Genomic DNA, 19,992 nt, shown 5'->3' on the forward strand with positions numbered 1-19,992 from the left:
AATGGGTAATTGGGTGAAATAGAAGGACAAGTAGGGAGAAATATCAAGTGTGACTAGAGACAACCCTTAAGTTTGAAGTTGTGTCGTTTTTCTTGTCTACATCAATTTTTACTATACATTCTTCTTTTTGTCATTTTTGCAGCTTAGATCACGGAGCTTACTATGGCACCTTAATGATATAAATTATAAAAATAAATAAATAAGAAAATCAGGGAAAGAAAAATTATTACAAAGTTGGTTGGGTTTGTCTATTAAAAAAATATTACCTCCAATTTTTTTTAGTTACAACTTTGGAATATTTTATATCACAAATAATACCCTAAAGTTGCAACAAAAAAAAAATCGGAGGTAGTAAAACGCTTCAGGTTTATGTAGCCAAATAGCCAATGTTGGTATGTAAGCATATCAAAAATTCAGTTTACTAAAAATGATAGACATATGTTGAAATCTTTGGTGGTTCAAAATATAATTAGAAAGGATATGATGTTACACACAATCCAAACTCGATCCATTAAATTAAATTAAACCTGATACATCTAAAATGACGAGGAAATGAAGAATAGGTGATATGCACAGAATGTAGAACAATTTGAAGCTTGATATGCTACTCCTTCCGTCCCTAAATTACATTCCTATTTCTAGCATTTATCTCTCATATAATAGAGGAAAACAGGAATGTAATTTAAAGACGAAGGGAATAATATACTTCATTCACAATTTGAATAAAACCAGTGTTTATTACCAGTTTTGACATAACACATAATTAACAAGAACAGAATAAAATCCAATTAAAGTCGGAACAATTCAAGGTGTACGATTTCATATTGACATGACGGAGGTAGTTTGATTTGCCTGGAAAACCAATGAATTTTAAGGTCGGAACAATTCAAGTGTTTTGATATTTGCTCACGTAAAAATAAAGTTAAATGTACGATTTCATATGAGGTTTATTCTAAATTTACGCCGTGCAAGTTAACACTCGTGAAAAATCGTTATTATCCCAGAAACATCTTGAAGCCATGAGTACCTGGTAGGCAAATGTAACAACACTCTTTCCACAAATGTAACACAAATTTCAGCAATCTATTGCAAGAATAATGAACAAAATCCAATGACAAACTAATTTGCAATTCCAGTGTTTTAAAATCCTGTTTTCAATGTTCAATAATCAAATATAATCAGTTCCACAAAGTTTATGTTTGTCATGAAGATGCTAAGTTGCCTATGTTCTACAATTTGACGGCATTGGCAATCTCCAGAACATGAATATAATTGAAAAAATCATCAACCATCATACTTCGTATTTGGTATAAAACATCATGATTCTTCAACGTATGGCAACTTGCAAGGCGCCATGTGATCTTTGGCCTTGAAAGTTCCAAGCATTTCAGCAATAGACCTGCAACGACATTGATTCCCTGGCCGCATCACGTCCCCATACACAGCCATCTCAACTATATCAAGTTCTTTGTCTGCAAAAAGATTATCTCCAAAACTCAATAAACAATTGCAAACGTTTAGCATGCATTTATCACTTAAAATTTTTGGCAAAAATTACTAAAGAATACAGCACAAGCAATTTAGCCGAGATAATATAAGCAGGAAACGTTCCTTTTAAAACTGCCTACAAAAGTCACGAAGGAATGACATACAGCCACATCATAATCCATAGCTCATGCATCTTTGCAGAATTTAAATCTACAATACTCCCAACCCAAAGAGGGAAAAGAAAATGGACATTTCATCTAATACAACACACTTCCTAGATGGGCTATAAAAATGCATAGATAATGAGGCAATGAGGAAGGTACAAGTATAACTCTTTGTGCTCAAACCCTCTCCCTTTCCACATTTTTCCCTTTCCTTTTTATTTAAAACCCCTACTTCTATTTGTTCAACAATAGTCCCTTCCATATTTTATATAGTTCATTTGTTGTAGTTTTGCCACAAATTAGCTGCTGTTTAATTGTTTTTCTTTATCACTATGCTTCTAGGAACAGTGAAGATTTACACTAATGAGAAATGGAGAATTTTGGGAGCCAACTCATGGAGGGTTTTGATGTGGATATGAATGTCCATGCTAGCCTGTGGTGGGAGTAATGCTTATAAATTGCCACATTTTTTTTTTAATTAAATTGCATATGAACATAGAAAATATAAAGCGAGGATTATGGTTTATTATTTATACATAATAATTATGTGAACCAAGGCCATATAGCTCCACATGATAAAATCCCAATTTGTCTCCCTAAGAACGCCCTGTTCCTAGCTACGGTGGTGATGGTCAACCCACCTATCCTTATTGGTAAGGCACCTCTATCTCTATAAAGGAACCACACACTTACCCTTCCCCCTCCCCCTACTATCAATTAGATGGGGGTAGATGTAACTATAAGGGCGATCCTAAGTACTCCTACGTCTCCGTTTTTTATCATCGGGTTCCCGGAGATTTGATCCTTTTTCCTCAAGTGGCAGCACATATGCATAGTGGCCACTATGGGTGGCCAGCCGCTTACAAAAGTGGTTGGCATCCCCACTACTCTTTGGATTTTGTAAACTACGGGCCTGCCTTTCCCCTCCACCAAGAACAATGCTCAATTCATGTACATTCTCAAAGATGAAGAAACAAGATATGTCTAAGTTAAAATCTAGAGACAAAAATCCATAAAGCTCACATTGACTATGTGTGCTTATACTTTTTTGAGCGTAAATAATGATCGGACCAAGTTAGATACCCTTCCCATCATTGTGTGCTTGTCATTTTTGCTACTAGATTTTTAACCTAGGCATATCTTGTTTTGTGCATTCTAGAGGAAGGACATGAATTAAATTATCTGCTTAAATTACACTTCTTTTTGAGAGTTCTCATAATGCAAACTAAGAGCAAATCCCAAGGCTCTATTACAATAGATTTGCCAATATGCATTTAGTAGGTTCAAAGAAAGATGATGGGCTAAATATCTGAACAATGAGCATAAACCATTGTGGAGGGTGCATGTGGAAAGAATTTGGGGAGGATCAAAGTATAGCTTTCAATTCTAAGTCCCCACATGTCAAATATCCAAGTGACGAGTGCTGTATGTTTTATAAAATGCATTTATAATTATCTCAGAGAATCAACGTATTCATTCTTCAGTCTTGTCCTCAAAAGTACCAATAACGAAACATGCTCAATGTCTATATACAATTTTCTATCAAGTGCAAATATGGAACATTGGTAACATAAAATAATTTTTTAAAAAATACGGAGTAATAGCAATGCAGGGAAACATACCAGTAAACTTCAAATCACAGGAATAGCCTCTCAGTATTTTGGGATCCATTTCTTTGTCAGATTTGTATCGGTTGACCCTAGTCTGAAGGATCTGACAATTGTCCATTGTGGACTCACCTCCTACAATGACAGTTTCCAATGTTCAAGCATCCCTTGAAATGTAAAAATTTGTCACTTAGTTATGACATTGTATAAGAAGGCAAATACAACATACCAAACTTTATATCAAATGCAAATGCTCACCATGCAAAGGAAAATTAAGGGTGAAATTAGACAAAACTTTATAAATATTCTTTATTTGTCCTTTCAGGTGCCCAATCGGTTTCAGTTATCATGTCTGATGAAAAAATCTTTATATTTGGATGCTTCATTCAGGGTGGAAGTGATTTTAAGAAGAGGCGATGGAATTAAAGTAATTTGAGCGAGGCAGAGGAAGGGAATTGGAAAATACTTGTATATCCTAACATGTTCCCTTGTTTCATGATGCTTTCATCTTCACAAAAGGAAAGGAAAGTGGATAATGTTTTGGCAGTTAAATGTAACTCTAATAAACTCTATTACATCTACCTCCAAAAAAATTTAAAGACAGTCAATTACTTCTTTAGATTTCACACACATCCAGATGCTCAAATAACCCATTTGAGAGTGCAAAAGAGCATGCACAACATTTCAACAGTGCATCCCATATGCCTCAGACAGTTCATAACTGGGAAAAAAATTAAACAGAAATTTACAGTCTAAAATATGATCAAAAGTCAAAGAAACAAGAATAAAGCAAATTCTTTAAAGCGTGTAAAAATGAGGTCAAAGTGAGCTCTCCTCTAAAATAGCTAGTGTTTTTGATTCATTTTCAAATTAAAACCACACAAATTGAGGTTAAAAAGATAAAAACAATCAAACAAGATTAAAAACAAATTTTTTAATATTAGGTTAAAACAAACGTCAATTGACCTGCGAGCCCTGAAAGACAAAAGCACGTGTCTTGGATGTTTTTGAAATTTTAACCACTAAATTAAGTTGCAATGATACATCATCGATTAAGAGACTTCAAAGAACCCTAATATAGTCCTCAGCAGGGTTTTAAGTAAAAAGCAGCCACCATGGTTAAAAGACATCAACAACAAATTGCCAAAAAAGGAGTAAAAAAATAACAGAAAAAATGGTTTATTCAATTAATTCAACCAAAAATTTATTCACTTCCAAGTTCCAACCTATTGTTCCAATCATAATAGGAAAGTTCTAGGGATTCAAGGCAAAAGAGCATGAAAATATCTAACATATGTAATACACTCATATCACTTAGTAATGGAAAGCTGCCACAACTAATGAGGCTTTGGAAGATGGAAGTCACACCTTGAATTTGCCATACAATTTCCAGAGCATCTGGAGGAACTTGCGGGGCTTCTAAATTGATGTGAGCTTCCAAACCAGGTTATTTGAATCAAGTCAAGGTCTCAAGTATGTAGTCACTCCTACCAGATGTTTAGCTAATACCCATATAACTTGGAAGAGATCTGCAATATTCGACTCTCAATGTAAAGTTTTAATGGGACTAAGGCGGAAATGCTATTAGTACCCATGGGTAATTCCAATAAGAAATCAGGAATTCAGGATTGGCTTTTAACTGCCAGATGAAAGGGCCAACAGGCATTGTCTATGAGCAAAAAGGTGATTACTATATCAAGTTATCCACTCTGTTTAAGGCCTTGAAGTAAGATTTAAAAACTTCCCAGCAATGCACCACTCAGCTACTTTGCAGGCCTAAAGGATATACCGCAAAAAAAAAAGTGATTAAAATTTCAACTCTGTTAGAGGCCTTGAAGTTAGATTTCAAAACTGCCCCAACAATTCATCACTCAGTCACTCTGCAGGCCTAAAGGATATACAACAAAAAAGGTGATTATTATTTCAACTCTGTTTGAGGCCTTGAAGTTTGATTTTAAGCCTAGCCTAGAAATTCACCACTCAGACACTCTACAGGCCTAAAGGATCTCTCACAAATGTGATTACTGTTTTAACTCTGTTAACGGCCTTCAAGTTTGATTTTAAGCCTGCCCCAGGAATTCGTCACTTAACCACTCAACATGCCTAAAGGATCTACAAAACGTTCCATTTCAAACAATTTATAAACAATCATTTAACAGCTTCACAGGTACACATCTCGTGCTATTGCAAATCATTTTGTCATGCTTCTACACCAAGTTCTCTAAATGCGTTTCCTACTTGCCCCAAGGGTGCATAAGTATTACATGTATTAGGCACCCCACACGCTTTATGTACTCTAGGTGCTGCATTTTTCTTAGAGCCTAGTTGCAGAGAATATTTGAAGAGTAACACCAGACTTCATCATTTCAATGCCTGATGGAGCTCAAACACACATCACTACAATAAAATATGTCTTGAAGACTGTGTAAAAGCAAATCTTAAGCTGATTGTGAAACTGAGGGAGTTATCATTTTTTTTTTCCAGACGCCATTTAAAGAAACATGCAAGGAAAGTTCCATTGCCAAATGTATAACCGTCAGCAAACGAGTAACAGTTCATATCCCAGCTTATAACATTACGTGTGTATAAATTTGGTGTAACTTCATAAAAATGTGTGAAGGCGGCAATATAGAACTGATATAATCAGGCCCCTTATCAACTTTTAGACACCGTGAAGGATAATGTTGATCTTTAAGATAGATGCCACCAAAACTACAAAGAGGCAACCTAAACAATCAATCAGTCTCACTATATCAAATCACAACTTGATTCCCACAAGGCAACAACGCTTTTCTAGTTGCCGCAAAATGTGCTCCACTTGGGTTGATAAATCCATGTTAAATTGACCTAGAACTGACAATTTCCCAAGCTTAGCTTAGAGTACAGAATAATATGATAACTTCAACACATAATACTAAGTGCCTACAAACTTCGCAGTCAGGTAAAGTCTATTTTGTCTATCAACCATCAACAATCAATTGCAAACTTGCAACATTTAAAAAAATAACAAAGTAATACTTAATCCAGATAAGCTAATGATAACCTTTGCACTTCTCCAAACTAATTAAATGGCCAAACAACTCCATTTGTTGACCTCCTTTCGGTGCCAATCCAAAATTTTCCAAAGCAACTCAGCTTATCTTTTTTCCTCTCAAACTTAACACCATGCAAGCAGCCTCAATTCTAAACCTGACATTGTCATCCTTGGCCATTCATATCATTAACTTCCACCTAAAAAGTCACCCAAGCGAAGCTAAAATATACGAGAAGATATTGGTCATACATCACACAAATACACCACTCATCACTTTCAATGCAGGATACTAAATCTCAATTTGCTACAAGATACAAGTTGAAACATACAGATATCCCAAAATTTTTGCCCATCACTCACTCTTAATTACAACACAAAATCTCAATCAACTAGTAATCAAATACCCAACTTGCACCATTCATCTCCATCTCTTAAGCTACCCTTTTCTTCAAACTCACATCAAATCTACTTTTTGGGACACAAAAGCCAATAAAAATCACACAAAACCATTAAAATTACAATGAAATAATCAAAATTTCAACATAGATCACTCAAAGCACAAAAACCTAAGATTCAGCATACAAAAATCACTCAAAATCCAATAACATACAAGAGAAATCCAAGAGCATATAAATAAATTTATTACAAATTAAAGAAATACCCAACAAAAATCAGACAAAACCCAGCAAGAAAAATGAATTTTTGAGAGGAGAAATGACCTTTGGAGAAAGGAACAATATGATCATACTCAAAGCAAAGACAACCAGAACAATTGCAGAAACGCTTGCAAACGATGTTGCCGGCAACATCCTTCCTCCAACGGTCGGGATGACGGCCTGGGACAAGAGCAGCTTTAGCCCAGCACAAGTTCTTAGCTTTCTTATCAAAGAATCTTGGCCTCAAATTTTGATTATCATTCTCTTCTTTTTCGCCATTGTTTTTGCTCATTTGATTGGGTATTCTACAGTTTCCAATTCTCTGATACTGTTGTTCTTGGGATTTGGGATTTTCTTTGCCATTTTTGGTTTGATGCAGAGATTTTGTTGCAGAATTTTAGTGTTTTGTAGGGCTAGTGGATAAAGGTGGCAATGGTTGGGCTGGCCCAGGGTATGGCACGAACCATCTTGAAAAAATCACGGCATGTTAGGAGTATGGCCATGGGGTAAGCACAACACCACATGTTACCATTTTGGCCTAGAGGTGTCAAAGCCACACCAACCCGACCCATCCGATTTAAAATCGACCTAAAAAAATATTGATTTAGCTTGTGGCTAGCGTGGATACAATAATTTATTATGGTTAATTTTGAAAATTGTCCAACCCGATATCATCGAACCCGATCTAGATACCTGAATTGACACCTCTATTTTGGTCTTTTGGGTACTTGGTTGGCCATGATTCATTTTTCTTTTCTAAAAAATCAAACACCGTAAAGCGAGGTCAAAATAAGTGAAATTGCAAGTGCACATAAGCACGACATGGTGTCATGTGAATTTAAGACATGCTTTGGTTGTCAATAAGGGTGTTCATAAATCGGTCCATACTTGGAAAAATGGACTAGACAACCCCAAACCGAATCCAGACCGGAAAGGACCGAATTAATCAGTCCGGTCTTGTTCAAAACCCTATAGAAACTGGTTTTGGACCGAACCGGTTATTTTTATTAAAAATATGTGTAAAACCTTAAATAATGGTTAAAATTATCCTTAATAAGCTTAGAAAACTTTGACATTATAAGTTTTTTTGTACTAAACATACAAAAAAGACGTAAAATTGAAGTTACAATATAGTTTTTCCTTTACTTTTTTTTTGTGTTTTCCATAACTTTATTAAAAATTTAGTATTCTCTTTAAAAAAAATTCTTAAATCGGTCCAAAGCGGTCTGGTCCGGGTTTTGGACCGATTCTTTCGGTCTGGTCTGGGTTTAGTCCTAGTTTAATCGGTCCGGTCTTTGATTCTTAAAATTCTAATTTTCGGTGTTCGGTCCAATCTTGGACCGATGAACAGCCGTACTTGTCATTTTAATTCAGCCTTTTTCATTTTCAAGTCAAGTAGGTTTTAGTCAATTTTGAGTCAATGTAAAATTACATAAAATTTGATGATCAACTTAAAATCACATAGAATCTTCTTATAGTGTTCCTGGCTTACATTAAAATTTCAAAATAATTCCAAAATGTCATTGAGTACACCTACCTTTATCTGAACACGAGTAAAATTAAATATTTTATATATAAAAAAAAAAAAAAAAAAAAAAACTAGTACAAGCTTGCAAATCTTTCAATTTTTTTTTCATAGAGTAATAAGTTACAATTTTTGTTTGATTGGTACACAATAACACACAAGACTAACAAGAACTAATATACACAAAGTACATGCATCAAAATTCTTCAACTTTAACAGCATCACGAGCAAATTCATAAGCATCTTTAGGCCTATATTTCTTAACACCAGCAGTAAACAAAACCTTATCAGACTTGAAACTTTCAACATTGATGCTAGTCACTTTAACCCACACTAACACTTTGGTCTTCATACCTTCAACTCCCGTAAGCTTTCCTTTCGATAACGTGCCCTTAACACGATTAGCGTACCTCATGATGCTCGAGTCCTTAAAGCATACCTCACAAGGGGAGGACATGTACACGATGAGCTTCGATCTCGATTCATCAAACTCGTAGCATACGATGTTCTGAGGAAAGAGTCCCGCCGGAAGGTTGTAGTCTCGAAGGAGATCCGGTAAGGGTTTTTGAGTCTTTCCCTTTAACTTGTTGAATACCCATTTTGCCTTGCCTTCAATTGTACTTGAAATAGACTACATTTGAAGATAACTTTTTGTTAGGTCTGAAGTAACACCAAGGCTCTAAAGTAGAAAAAAAAAAAATTAAACATAAATTATGTACCGCGATGAAATTAGTAAAATTATTGTACGGCACAAAAGTGAAAATTTTCAAATGCACATGTTCATTATGATCACGTGTATAAGTTACAGAGTGATTATTCATGAGATGCCCGTTAAAATTATAATATTTTGAAATAAATTAACAAAATACACACAATAATGTTCATGGAATGAACTCAAAATAAACTTTTGCACCCTAGCGGCCTAGCATCAATGAAAACATTATGAAGCACTAAAGATAGATGCTATCTTGATCTAAATCTAAAATAAATGTGTATGGTCTTTTACTTTTTTGTTGGAAACTATAAATGAATGTAACAACGTTATTTACATAGATGAGATTAGATCCTAAATCTTGATTACCATAACGCTCCAAAAGCTAATTAAACCTTATCAACTAAACTAGCTAAAAAAGTAAATCTATCTAAAAATAAACAGGTAGCGTTTAATAGTGAACTAACTAGCTACAATGCTACATGAAAGCATACGACGACAAAATATTAAAACCAATCAGTACAACAATTGGGAAAGACTGGAACCTAACAACCCAAAACTGATCCCAGAATTCGGATTGACCCAAAAGGTAAACCGAGTGAAATATAACTAACTAAAACATATTAAATCAAATGTCTACATGAGGAAAGAGAAGAGGATTAAAAGAACGGTAGATGAAAAACATACCGATGAGAGATCATAAGTAACGGTAGATAATTCTTCTTTGGTCTTCTTAGAGATCCAAATACTCCCAACTTTCAAGCTCCCAACTTTTGTTAACGCTTTCTCCATTTTTTCTCTTCCTTCTAATCTATTTTCTCTCTTTTCATTTCCCTATTATGAAGAATTAATAAAAGGGCAATAAATTGGAAAACTATTAGTGTAATGTAGTGATAATGAAGCTTCTACTATAATAATTATTATTCTCTCTCCAATTATACAAGTTTATAATTTAAGCTAATTATAAGAAAGTTGTATCATGTATTCATGTGACAATTATGTCCTTATATGTTAAGCTGGAAAAACAAGTAAAGATGCGCCGAATCGACATAATACTCCAAATTGACAGCTATATATACGCTCTCAATGTTTTTGTAAGGAAATTATGTATTGATCAACTTTATTTATTATTTAAGTTGGAGTTTATTTAATCAATGATTAATTATGCATATTGGATGTCTTTCAATTTACATTTTTTTTTTGAGGCAAGTCTTTCAATTTACATTGTCCCTCTTATTGAAGCATCATATGGTATATAACGATTTATGATAGAAGTATGAAGCAATAACTAGAAGTCTGGGAGTAATTGAGTGCGTATATCATAATGTATCTGGGAGCATTGAGAATGATTTTCATGTTGGTGTTTGCATAAAATGCACTTGTATGTATTTATGGTGGATGGTCGAGTTTGCTTTATACTCCTTAAGAATTGTAGACTTTAAGGATTATTTTATCCATTTTTTTTATTGGCATTCATAATAAGTATCATCAAATTCTATGTGTGTGAGTACTTGTGTTTTGTTAAGATATGTTTCAATTGAAATTGAATTAATAAATGTATAATGGAAAGATCAGTATTTTTAATCGATGAATGTTTCTGACAAATTTTTACGAACAAAAAGTTTGAAGGCATAGGTATTAAGATTAAGGGAGAAAGAATTCTTGATCTAATGGTAGAATCAATTTAGCAAAGCAACTTCATTATACAATATAAGATGAATTATAATGTAAAACAATGTTGTTTTACATTTAGTTGATCACCAATAGTCGAGTTTATTTAAAATTAAGCATATGTTAGGTTAAGGTTCTATACATAACTTCAAACATAAATGATCTATGTGGAAGTCTAATCAAGAACCTTGGGACATCTTATCAAACATTAGGTGATTAGGTCCTGTGATCATATCATCATAACATAATTTTTATTTTCTAGTGTAAGATTATAATCTTGTAACATAAGATATTGATTAGTTTAACGGTTTAAATTATGTTTTTTTGTTATGTTCAAAATTTGCATTTTTTTTTTTATGCACAGGTGCACAGCCCAACACACAAGAATGAAACGGGCCAACCAAAAGTCTAAAACAGATCACAGCCCAATAAACTGGGCCGGTTAAGTAAATACTTCTCTGGCTTGTTAGTCTTTACAGCACCACATAGCGCAATGAGGGGCCGAGTAGCTGAGCTTCAAAGTGTTTGATCAACATGGTCGTATTCACTTGATTTTCATTTATCTAAATTTAATTTTTATAAGATTATGAATCTTTAACTGAATGTGAATTTCTAAAATAATGATATTTACTATGTATGTGAAAAAATACGGATTAAAATCATAAGAAGTTGGGTATGGCCATGTCCTAAAGATACAAATACATCATCAATTGTTCTTTAAGAAAAAATTTATAAATTGATAACTAATAAGTACTCCGTAATAATTATAAATTGAGTATATAGATACCATGCATCTGACTGTATATAAGATTCTATACCTTTGGTACGATATCTAAGATTTGTCCTAATATGATTTCCTATATTCCTAACACGTCATTATTTAAAATAAGGGTTTTTCTAAGCTATGCCCCCTGAGTTATTGAATTTCTAAGCTGTACCCATGTTTTTTCAAAGTTATAAGCTGCGCCCTCCACTTCACGATATTTTATCAATAATACCCTTTGACAGTCATATCCATTAACGAAAGTTAAGTTATTTTATCGACAACGATGTCGTGACGTTATTTATTTGACACGTGTCCCATTCTAATTGGTTTAACACTTCAAAAATTAAAAAAAAAATCAGAAAATAAAATAATAAAAAAAAGGTTATTGTTAATAAAAATTAGTGAGGCTGAGGGCACAGCTTAAACGTTTGAAAAAGTATGAACACGGCTTAAAATATGAAGAAGTTTAGGGGTATAACTTAGAAAAACCCTTAAAATAATATTTACTTTTTATATCAAACATTTACGCCCCGGTGAAAGGTTTGTTTAACTATGGAGTTACACGGTATTAAGTCGGCCAAAGTTTTAAATACCAATGAGATATTGAGATATACTCAAGAAGGACAAGATCATATATACGGAGTACTATATAGTACCATTGTATCAACTATCAAGTTCTTAATTAATGCCAAATTCACAAGAAAGTAGTAGAGCAAGAACAAATTCTTAAGGCCACAAGCCAAAGTAAAGATTGCGACAAAACAAAGTGGAGCAAATCAATTAAGAGCCTCCAAGGTTGGAGGTCCAATTGTTGGAATTTCATACAAAGTATTGACTAAAGCAACGTGTTTGATGAATGATGACCAAGGACTAAAACTAAACTAAACGTCATCTCCAAGAAATTTTATGTAAATTTGACCATTTCAAACGTGCGGCATTTAATTTGTGTTTTCATAATTGCTTTGCTACCAATAATTTTTTTGATTTGACTATATTTTGCTTACCTAATAAGTGTGCATTAGAGGCTTGTTTAATGCCTTTTTGGTGCTAAATAATCAAGGATTACCTCCTTGGCTCCTTCTCCTTCACTATTTATTTCCTTTTTTACCCTTAGATTTTTTTTTACAATTATAAACGGGGTATTACTAAAAATAAATTTAAAAAAAGAAGTATTTTTTATAATTAATCGGTAAGGAAAAGAGATACTATTGAACCAACATTATTTCTCACATGTAAGTAAGCACCTCTCTCACCAAGTATTTCTTATTGAATAAAAGTTTTTTTTTTTTCAGTTACAAAGGGGGATGAACAAAATTTTATACAATGCTTGATTTATGGTTTGAGACTTTGAGCAATAATGCATTCGTGTGTTCAAAACTTATACTCCCTCCGTGACATATTACTCGCAACAAAGGAATATTTTATGTCTCACAAATAATACCCCTTTCTTGCGAGTAATTTATAATGGCGGAAGTAGGTCATTTTGTAAATAATAATCCGTATGAATTACTCAAGTACAATAACAAAATTCGAATAACTATCAATCATAATAGGGTATATAAATTGATTAGGGGATTTTGCTCCCACCAATCGGAATGCGCCACGTGGGCCAATCAGGTCCTGCCAAGTGTTCCCCCAGTTGGAACCGTCAGGGTTTGCCACGTGGCACACGCCTATTCGTCCACCCTGGACCTATTATGTCATGACACGTGGCATCCTCCATGCCTAATGGAGAAACCGGCCACCTAGGCCCAACTTCCAAGGGAAGCCCAATCAGCCCTAGGTTAACCTAAACCTAGGATTGGCACGTTTCCCAAGGTTATAAATACCTCCCTTAATCCTCATTAAGGGGATTACGCACATTTAACACTCTCATCTAGAGAGACCCAATCACTTTTATTTCCGCATTAATTACTCCTTAATCAAGTACTAACTTGACCGTCGGAGGCGGATCTCCAATCATCCGGAGCATCCGTTTGTTTTGCAGGTACATGCGTCCGGTTCCAGACTCGGAATTGTAACTCTCCCGCAGGACATCAGAAAACCCCGAAACATTTTGGCGCCGTCTGTGGGGAGAGTACTTCTGAGATGGCATCCACGTCTGTACCGACTCCTGAAGAGAGGCGTCCCCTAGACGACCCTCAAGTTCAGTCGGACCATGATACTGAGGAAGAATTTGAAGTTGAAGCTCACACAGCTTCAGACGGGACCCTAAGGGCCCGACGCACCCGTCATACCGAAAGGAGGGAACGGGAACATCTTCAAACTGGACTCAGTGATCCAGCCGGCGCACCGCCTGTTCAGCAGCAGCCGGCTGATGGGTCTTCTCCCATTACAAGAAACGAACTCATGACCTTCATGAGGGGCTTCAAGGGAGAGATTCAAGAGTTGCTCAACAAGAAGCCTGCTCTGGCCAAGGAGCAGTCGGCTAAGAAACCTTCCACTTCAGGGAAGAGGAAGCCAGTTCAAGGGCGAGAGGCGACCCCTCATCCTAACTCTAGGAAGTGGGAGCCGCCTGCCCTTGATTTCACAAAGTACCGCTTTCCTACTCCAGGAAAGAGGAAACCTGTTCGTCATATTCAGGCGGATGGGTCGAAGAGAACATACACAAATGCTTGGCTATTGCTAGAGCAGAAAAAGAATGACCGATTGTCAGAGTCGGCCTCTACTTCAAACTTCCAAGACAGTCTGCGCAATACCTCGATGAGGCTTACTCAGTCGCTTCATGAGAGTCAGTCGGGCGGTACCTCCCGTCAGTCCGGCTTTCATAGTGACCAGGCGGTACCAAACTTACCATTTTTACCGCAACAACAATATTTTTTGCAGCCACCTCTGTTTGGTGGGCATGCAGCAACGAATGTCCAACCTATGGACTGGAAGCTACGGTTACTTAGACTTGGGGAATAGCCGTCGGCCTTCTCCAAGGAAATTGTTGAAGCCGCTCAGCCGGGCAAAGTGAAAAATGTATTAGTAGGCGCCTATGACGGCACTACTAACCCAGAAGACCATTTGATGGCATTCACCAACCTGATGTACCTTCAAGGGTTGGATGATCCCACTTGGTGCAAGTGTTTCCCAGCGACTCTCAAAGGAATCGCACAACAATGGTTCGGCAACCTGCCGACTGGTTGTGTGAATAACTTCAGGATGCTTGCTTACTTATTCACCTCCAACTTTGCCATGAACATACCTGCGAAGAAGACGGCCCTTGATTTAGGAACGATTCAGCAGGGCGAGAAGGAGGGGCTTCGTTCTTACATCAGGCGGTTTAACCTGATGAGAATACAGATTCAAGGGTTACCGGATGAGGTAGCCTATACTGACTTTTTCAGAGACCTCAAAGACGGATCGACATTAAAATTTGATTTGGTCCGAAAGAGGGTGGCGACTCTTCAAGAGGCCTTGGTTGAAGCGGAAGCCTATATACAGGCGACTGATCTTTGTAGTACAAAACAGTCGGACGGGAAAAGGTTCGACAAAAAAGAAGGACGACAGAAACAGTTGTCGAACAAAGATGAAAAGAAAAGAAAAGAGGTCTGGGCGGCTGATTCCTCTAAACAGCCAGCCCAGAAGAAGAAAAAAGAATTCAAACCATACTCCCCAAAGTACGCGTTTAACAAGGATAGCCAAGCTATCCTAAAGGAAATCAAGGGACGAATCTCAATTGAGAAGCCGGTCCCCATGAAGGGTTCTGCAAGCAACCGAAACCAAGAAAAATTCTGTGATTATCATGAAGATGTTGGTCATCACACCAACGAATGCATCAGTCTCATGCGGTATCTGGACCGCCTTGCTGAGCAAGGCGATCTTGACTCTTATGTCCAGAAGTCTACTGGGAACGCTTCCTCGAAAAAGCAGTCGGCCAAAAAGAGTCAACAGGCCGACAGCTCTGATACAGATGATGCGGTCGTCTACACCAATGCAGGCGGCTTCGCAGGAGGCGGTCCCATTATTAGGGGCAACAAAGACAATATTAGGCGGCTAGATGTAAATTCCGTTCACCAACAACGACCCCCCAAATATTTATTTCCTGAGATTGTCATCACTGAAGAAGATCTAGGAGGGGTAAGGGGGCCGCATGACGACCCTATCGTTATTGAATGTAAAGTGGCCAACCAGAGAGTTGGCCGAATCCTTATAGATACTGGAAGCTCTTCAGATCTTATCAGTAGCAAATGTCTGTCAAAACTAAAATATCAGACTGATTGCATACATCCGGCATCCCACCCTTTAGTAGGGTTTGGAGGAGGATTCGTCCACCCAGTGGGACGAGTGGATTTACCCATCCGCCTGGGTGAAAAAGGGGAAGGACGACACATGGTAGTCCGGTTCCTGGTAGTAGAAGAACTCTCGGCCTACAACATGATTCTGGGACGACCAACCTTGAATAATTCCAAGGCTGTTATAATCCCATCTCTTATGTTGCTCAAGTTTGAGAGGGATAATGGAACAGTCGGGTCCCTAAGGGGAGATTAGAGGATGGCCCGAGAGTGCTATCTCTCGGATATCAAGCCCACTGTCATGGCCGCTGGGTCAAGTGGTGGAAAAACAGACCTTGACAATGTCAAGGAGAGTGCGCCTTTTCAAGAAGCAGGCGACAAGAAGAGAAAGGCAGCCCAGACGGGGGCCGCAAGAAAAGACAGAAAATAGCAATCATTGGCAGAGGAGCGGTCGGATGAATTCCTCCCTCAGCCGGCTGGTGAGCATACGGACTTGATCTTAGACGACTCACGTCCCGAGCGAACAGTCAAAGTTGGGACGACTGCTCTGAGAGTCCTGGGTGACGATTTTCACAAACTATTAAAAGAATACAAGGACATCTTTGCATTCGAAGTCCACGAAATTCCAGGCATTAGTCCTGACCTGGCGGTACATAAACTGGCTGTGGATCCGAAAAAGAAGCCGGTAAGGCAGAAGAAACGGAACCATCGCAAAGAAAGAAGTCAGGCGGCAACCGCCGAAGTTAAAAAACTACTTGATGCAGGGTTCATTCGGCAATGTTACTTCCCAGACTGGGTTGCAAATGTGGTGCTTGTTAAAAAACCGAATGGCACCTGGAGAATGTGTGTAGACTACACAGACTTAAACAAGGCATGCCCTAAAGACAGCTACCCTCTGCCTAAAATTGATAACCTGGTCGACTCAACAGCCGGCCATGCTTTGATGAGCTTTATGGACGCCTACTCTGGTTTCCATCAAATTCCTTTATGGAAGAAAGATCAGGAGAAGACGGCCTTCGTCACTGATCAAGGGTTATAATGTTACACGGTCATGCCGTTCGGTCTTAAGAATGACCCGGCCACCTTCCAGCGAATGATAAACACTGTGTTCTTTGATCAGATTGGGAGAAACGTCGAGGCATACATTGATGATATGATTGTCAAGTCTAAGCTTCAGATAGATCATCTGTCGGACCTCCGAGAAACTTTCGCCACACTCAGGCGGCACCATGTCATGCTCAATCCCAAGAAATGTGTATTTGGAGTTGAGTTTGAGAAATTTCTCGGATTCCTTATCAATCAGAGAGGAATAGAGGCGAACCCTGAGAAGGTGCAGGCGGTCATCGACATGCAGTCGCCTCGTACCGTCCGAGAGGTTCAGAAGTTAACAGGTTGTTTGGCGGCCTTGGGAAGATTTCTAAGCCGATTAGGCGACAAATGCTTATACTTCTTCCAAGCCATTAAGAAGAAGGCAAGGTTTGAATGGAGGCCGGATGCTGAGGCGGCCTTCCAGAAATTGAAAGTTCACTTGCATTCCTTGCCGAGGCTGGTCAGCCCTTTTCCCAAAGAAGTACTCTACATGTACCTGGCCGTCTCTGATCATGCGTTAAGCGCTGTTCTTCTTGCTGAAAGAGACGGATGTCAGTTACCGGTCTACTTTGTCAGTAATGTACTAAAAAATGCCGAGTTGAGGTATCCTTTAGTGGAGAAATTTGGTCTTGCGCTCTTCATGGCTGTTAAAAAATTTAAGCCCTACTTTTTGGCGCATGCAGTCGTCGTGTATACAGATCAACCTATCAAGCGACCACTGACCACCATGGAGTCGTCAGGCCGGATGTTCAAATGGGCCATAAAAATACAGAGCCTCGAAGTTACTTTCGAGCCTAGAAAAGCAGTGAAGGGGCAAGCCTTTGCTGACTTTATTGTTGAGATGACTCGTCCCCCTGATTCTCGAGATCCAGACCAAGTCTGGAAGGTATATGTGGATGGAAGCTCTACTTCAAATGGTTGTGGAGCAGGCGTCATATGTCAGTCGCCAAAGGGCAACAGGTACGAGTATGCTCTACGCTTCAGTTTCCAGGCCTCAAACAATGAGGCAGAATATGAAGCTTTACTAGCCGGAATCCGCATGTGCAAGGCGGCTGGGGCACGAAAGATAGACGCCTGTTCCGATTCACAATTGATAGTGAGTCAGTATAATGGCGAATACGAAGCAACCCATCCGGCCATGATCAAGTATTTACAGGCGATACGACAGGCAGTCGGATCCCTTGAAGATTTTCATCTGACTCAAGTGCCGAGATCTGAAAACAACCAGGGGGATGCCCTTTCAAAATTAGCATCATCCGCCTCTTGTGATACTCCCCGAACTGTTTTTTGGGAAGTAATGGATAAGAGAAGCATCGAGGAAGACCCTATTGGAATCCTAGACAGAAGCACAACCTGGATGGATCCAATCAGGGCATATCTGACAGACGGTACCCTGCCGGATGATCATCACCAGACGGCAGCGCTGAAAAAACGGGCAGCCAGTTTTGAAATGATAAAGGGAGAACTTCACAAAAGAGGGTACCTTCAACCCTATTTAAAGTGTGTTACTCTAGACAAGGGACGAGAGATACTAGACGATCTTCACTCTGGTTACTGCGCTTCCCATATAGGCGGTAGGTCGCTTGCTCAACGGACAAGGCGGCAGGGCTACTTTTGGCCTACTTTAGAAGCAGATGCAATGGAGATGGTGAAAAAATGTGACAAGTGCCAAAGGTTTGGCAAATTAATTCACCGTCCGGCTACTGACCTCACTACCATTCATAGCCCACTACCGTTTGCTAAGTGGGGCATGGATATTCTGGGTCCCTATACGCCTGCTACAGGCGGAAGGAGGTACATACTTGTTGCAGTCGACTACTTCACTAAATGGGTGGAGGCGGAGGCTGTAAAGGGAATCAAGACAAAGGATGTAATTTCATTCATCTGGAAAAATGTCATCACTCGGTTCGGGGTTCCCATGTCTATGGTTTTTGATAATGGTCCCCAATTTGAGACGTCTGTTCTCAAAAGCTGGTTGGGTGACCAAGGAATTGCACACCACTTTGCATCAGTCGGCCGTCCACAAGCAAACGGCCAGGTAGAAGCCTTTAATAAAATCATCTCAGACGGTCTCAAGAAAAAGATTGAACGAGCAGGCGGCCTATGGGCGGATGAATTACCACATGTTCTCTGGGCCATTAGGACGACTGAAAAAGGGGCGACTGGAGAAACTCCATTCCTCCTAACTTATGGTGCGGAAGCTGTTCTTCCAATTGAACACTACGAGCCGACTCTTCGAGTAATGCTATATGACGAAAAGGCAAACTGGGAAGCCATGCGCCTGGCATTAGACTCACTCCCAGAAAGGAGGGGCAATGCTGTCTTGCGCCATGAAATTTACCGCCTGAGAATGACTAGATCATACAACAAAAAAGTACACAGGCGTCCACTCAAAGTGGGGGACTTTGTACTTAGAAAAATGGAAGCAGTTGGTAGGGCTAATGAGTCTGGCAAATTAACTCCCAACTGGGAAGGACCCTACCGAATCTATGAGGAGGTCAGGGACGGTACCTACCGTCTGGAAACACCAGACGGCCAACCATTGCCTCGAACCTGGAATGTAGATAATCTTAAGAAATATTTCTTTTGAATAATGTAAATAGTCGAGGGCTACTTAATAAAAGTTTGATGTTTCATTCAATTTTGTACTAAGAGGGGCATGCCTACTGACAAACAGTCGGCTACTCTCCATGTTTATTTTTCATTCTTACCTAAGAGGGGAATGCCTACTGACAAACAGTCGGCTACTCTCCATGTTTATTTTTTATTCTTACTTAAGAGGGGCACGCCGCTTGTTTCATACAACCGGCTACTCTCCCATAACACAGTTCACCAAGAACTATCAAAGGCTCATAGCTAAAATGATCAGACCAGGCGCCAAGCCAACTGATCCAAATATAAGTTTAATTCGACCTGTCCCAACATTATAGCAGGCGTCCGACGGCATCCATTCGGATGAAATTCGCCGCAGAGAGAGCAGCTCCCTTTTGGGTGGAACATTGTTCTATAAAATCATTACACGACACCTATACGACTGTCTAACCAAGACAACCACGTAGC

The 19,992-nt window shown here is 38.5% G+C and overlaps 2 protein-coding genes across 2 annotated transcripts; both read right to left on the bottom strand.

Annotated features, from left to right (window-relative positions):
- Positions 1-1,098: 1,098 nt before the first annotated feature.
- On the bottom strand, positions 1,099-7,392 carry LOC110700645. The gene is made up of 3 exons (XM_021878214.1): positions 7,013-7,392; positions 3,275-3,394; positions 1,099-1,472 (listed from the first exon to the last, which is right to left on the bottom strand). Exons 1-3 carry the CDS (start codon positions 7,239-7,241, stop codon positions 1,318-1,320), a joined length of 504 nt encoding a protein of 167 aa, XP_021733906.1. The 5' UTR covers positions 7,242-7,392; the 3' UTR covers positions 1,099-1,317.
- Positions 7,393-8,574: 1,182 nt separating this feature from the next.
- On the bottom strand, positions 8,575-10,094 carry LOC110700646 (uncharacterized protein At5g01610-like). Its single transcript, XM_021878215.1, has 2 exons — positions 9,874-10,094; positions 8,575-9,105 (listed from the first exon to the last, which is right to left on the bottom strand). Exons 1-2 carry the CDS (start codon positions 9,976-9,978, stop codon positions 8,671-8,673), a joined length of 540 nt encoding a protein of 179 aa, XP_021733907.1. The 5' UTR covers positions 9,979-10,094; the 3' UTR covers positions 8,575-8,670.
- Positions 10,095-19,992: the final 9,898 nt, after the last annotated feature.

This window comes from Chenopodium quinoa, unplaced genomic scaffold, assembly GCF_001683475.1.
Source record: "Chenopodium quinoa cultivar QQ74 unplaced genomic scaffold, ASM168347v1, whole genome shotgun sequence".
NCBI classification, from domain to species: Eukaryota; Viridiplantae; Streptophyta; class Magnoliopsida; order Caryophyllales; family Amaranthaceae; genus Chenopodium; species Chenopodium quinoa.

Bases quoted from the DNA above. Each gene is read 5' to 3' on its own strand.
- LOC110700645 (XM_021878214.1), bottom strand. From the start codon at position 7,241: ATGAGCAAAAACAATGGCGAAAAAGAAGAGAATGATAATCAAAATTTG. The intron at 3,395-7,012 runs GTCATTTCTCCT...CTGTCATTGTAG, and splicing joins TATTGTTCCTTTCTCCAAAG to GAGGTGAGTCCACAATGGAC. The intron at 1,473-3,274 runs GTATGTTTCCCT...ATCTTTTTGCAG, and splicing joins CTGTGATTTGAAGTTTACTG to ACAAAGAACTTGATATAGTT.
- LOC110700646 (XM_021878215.1), bottom strand. From the start codon at position 9,978: ATGGAGAAAGCGTTAACAAAAGTTGGGAGCTTGAAAGTTGGGAGTATT. The intron at 9,106-9,873 runs GTATGTTTTTCA...CTTCAAATGTAG, and splicing joins TTACTTATGATCTCTCATCG to TCTATTTCAAGTACAATTGA.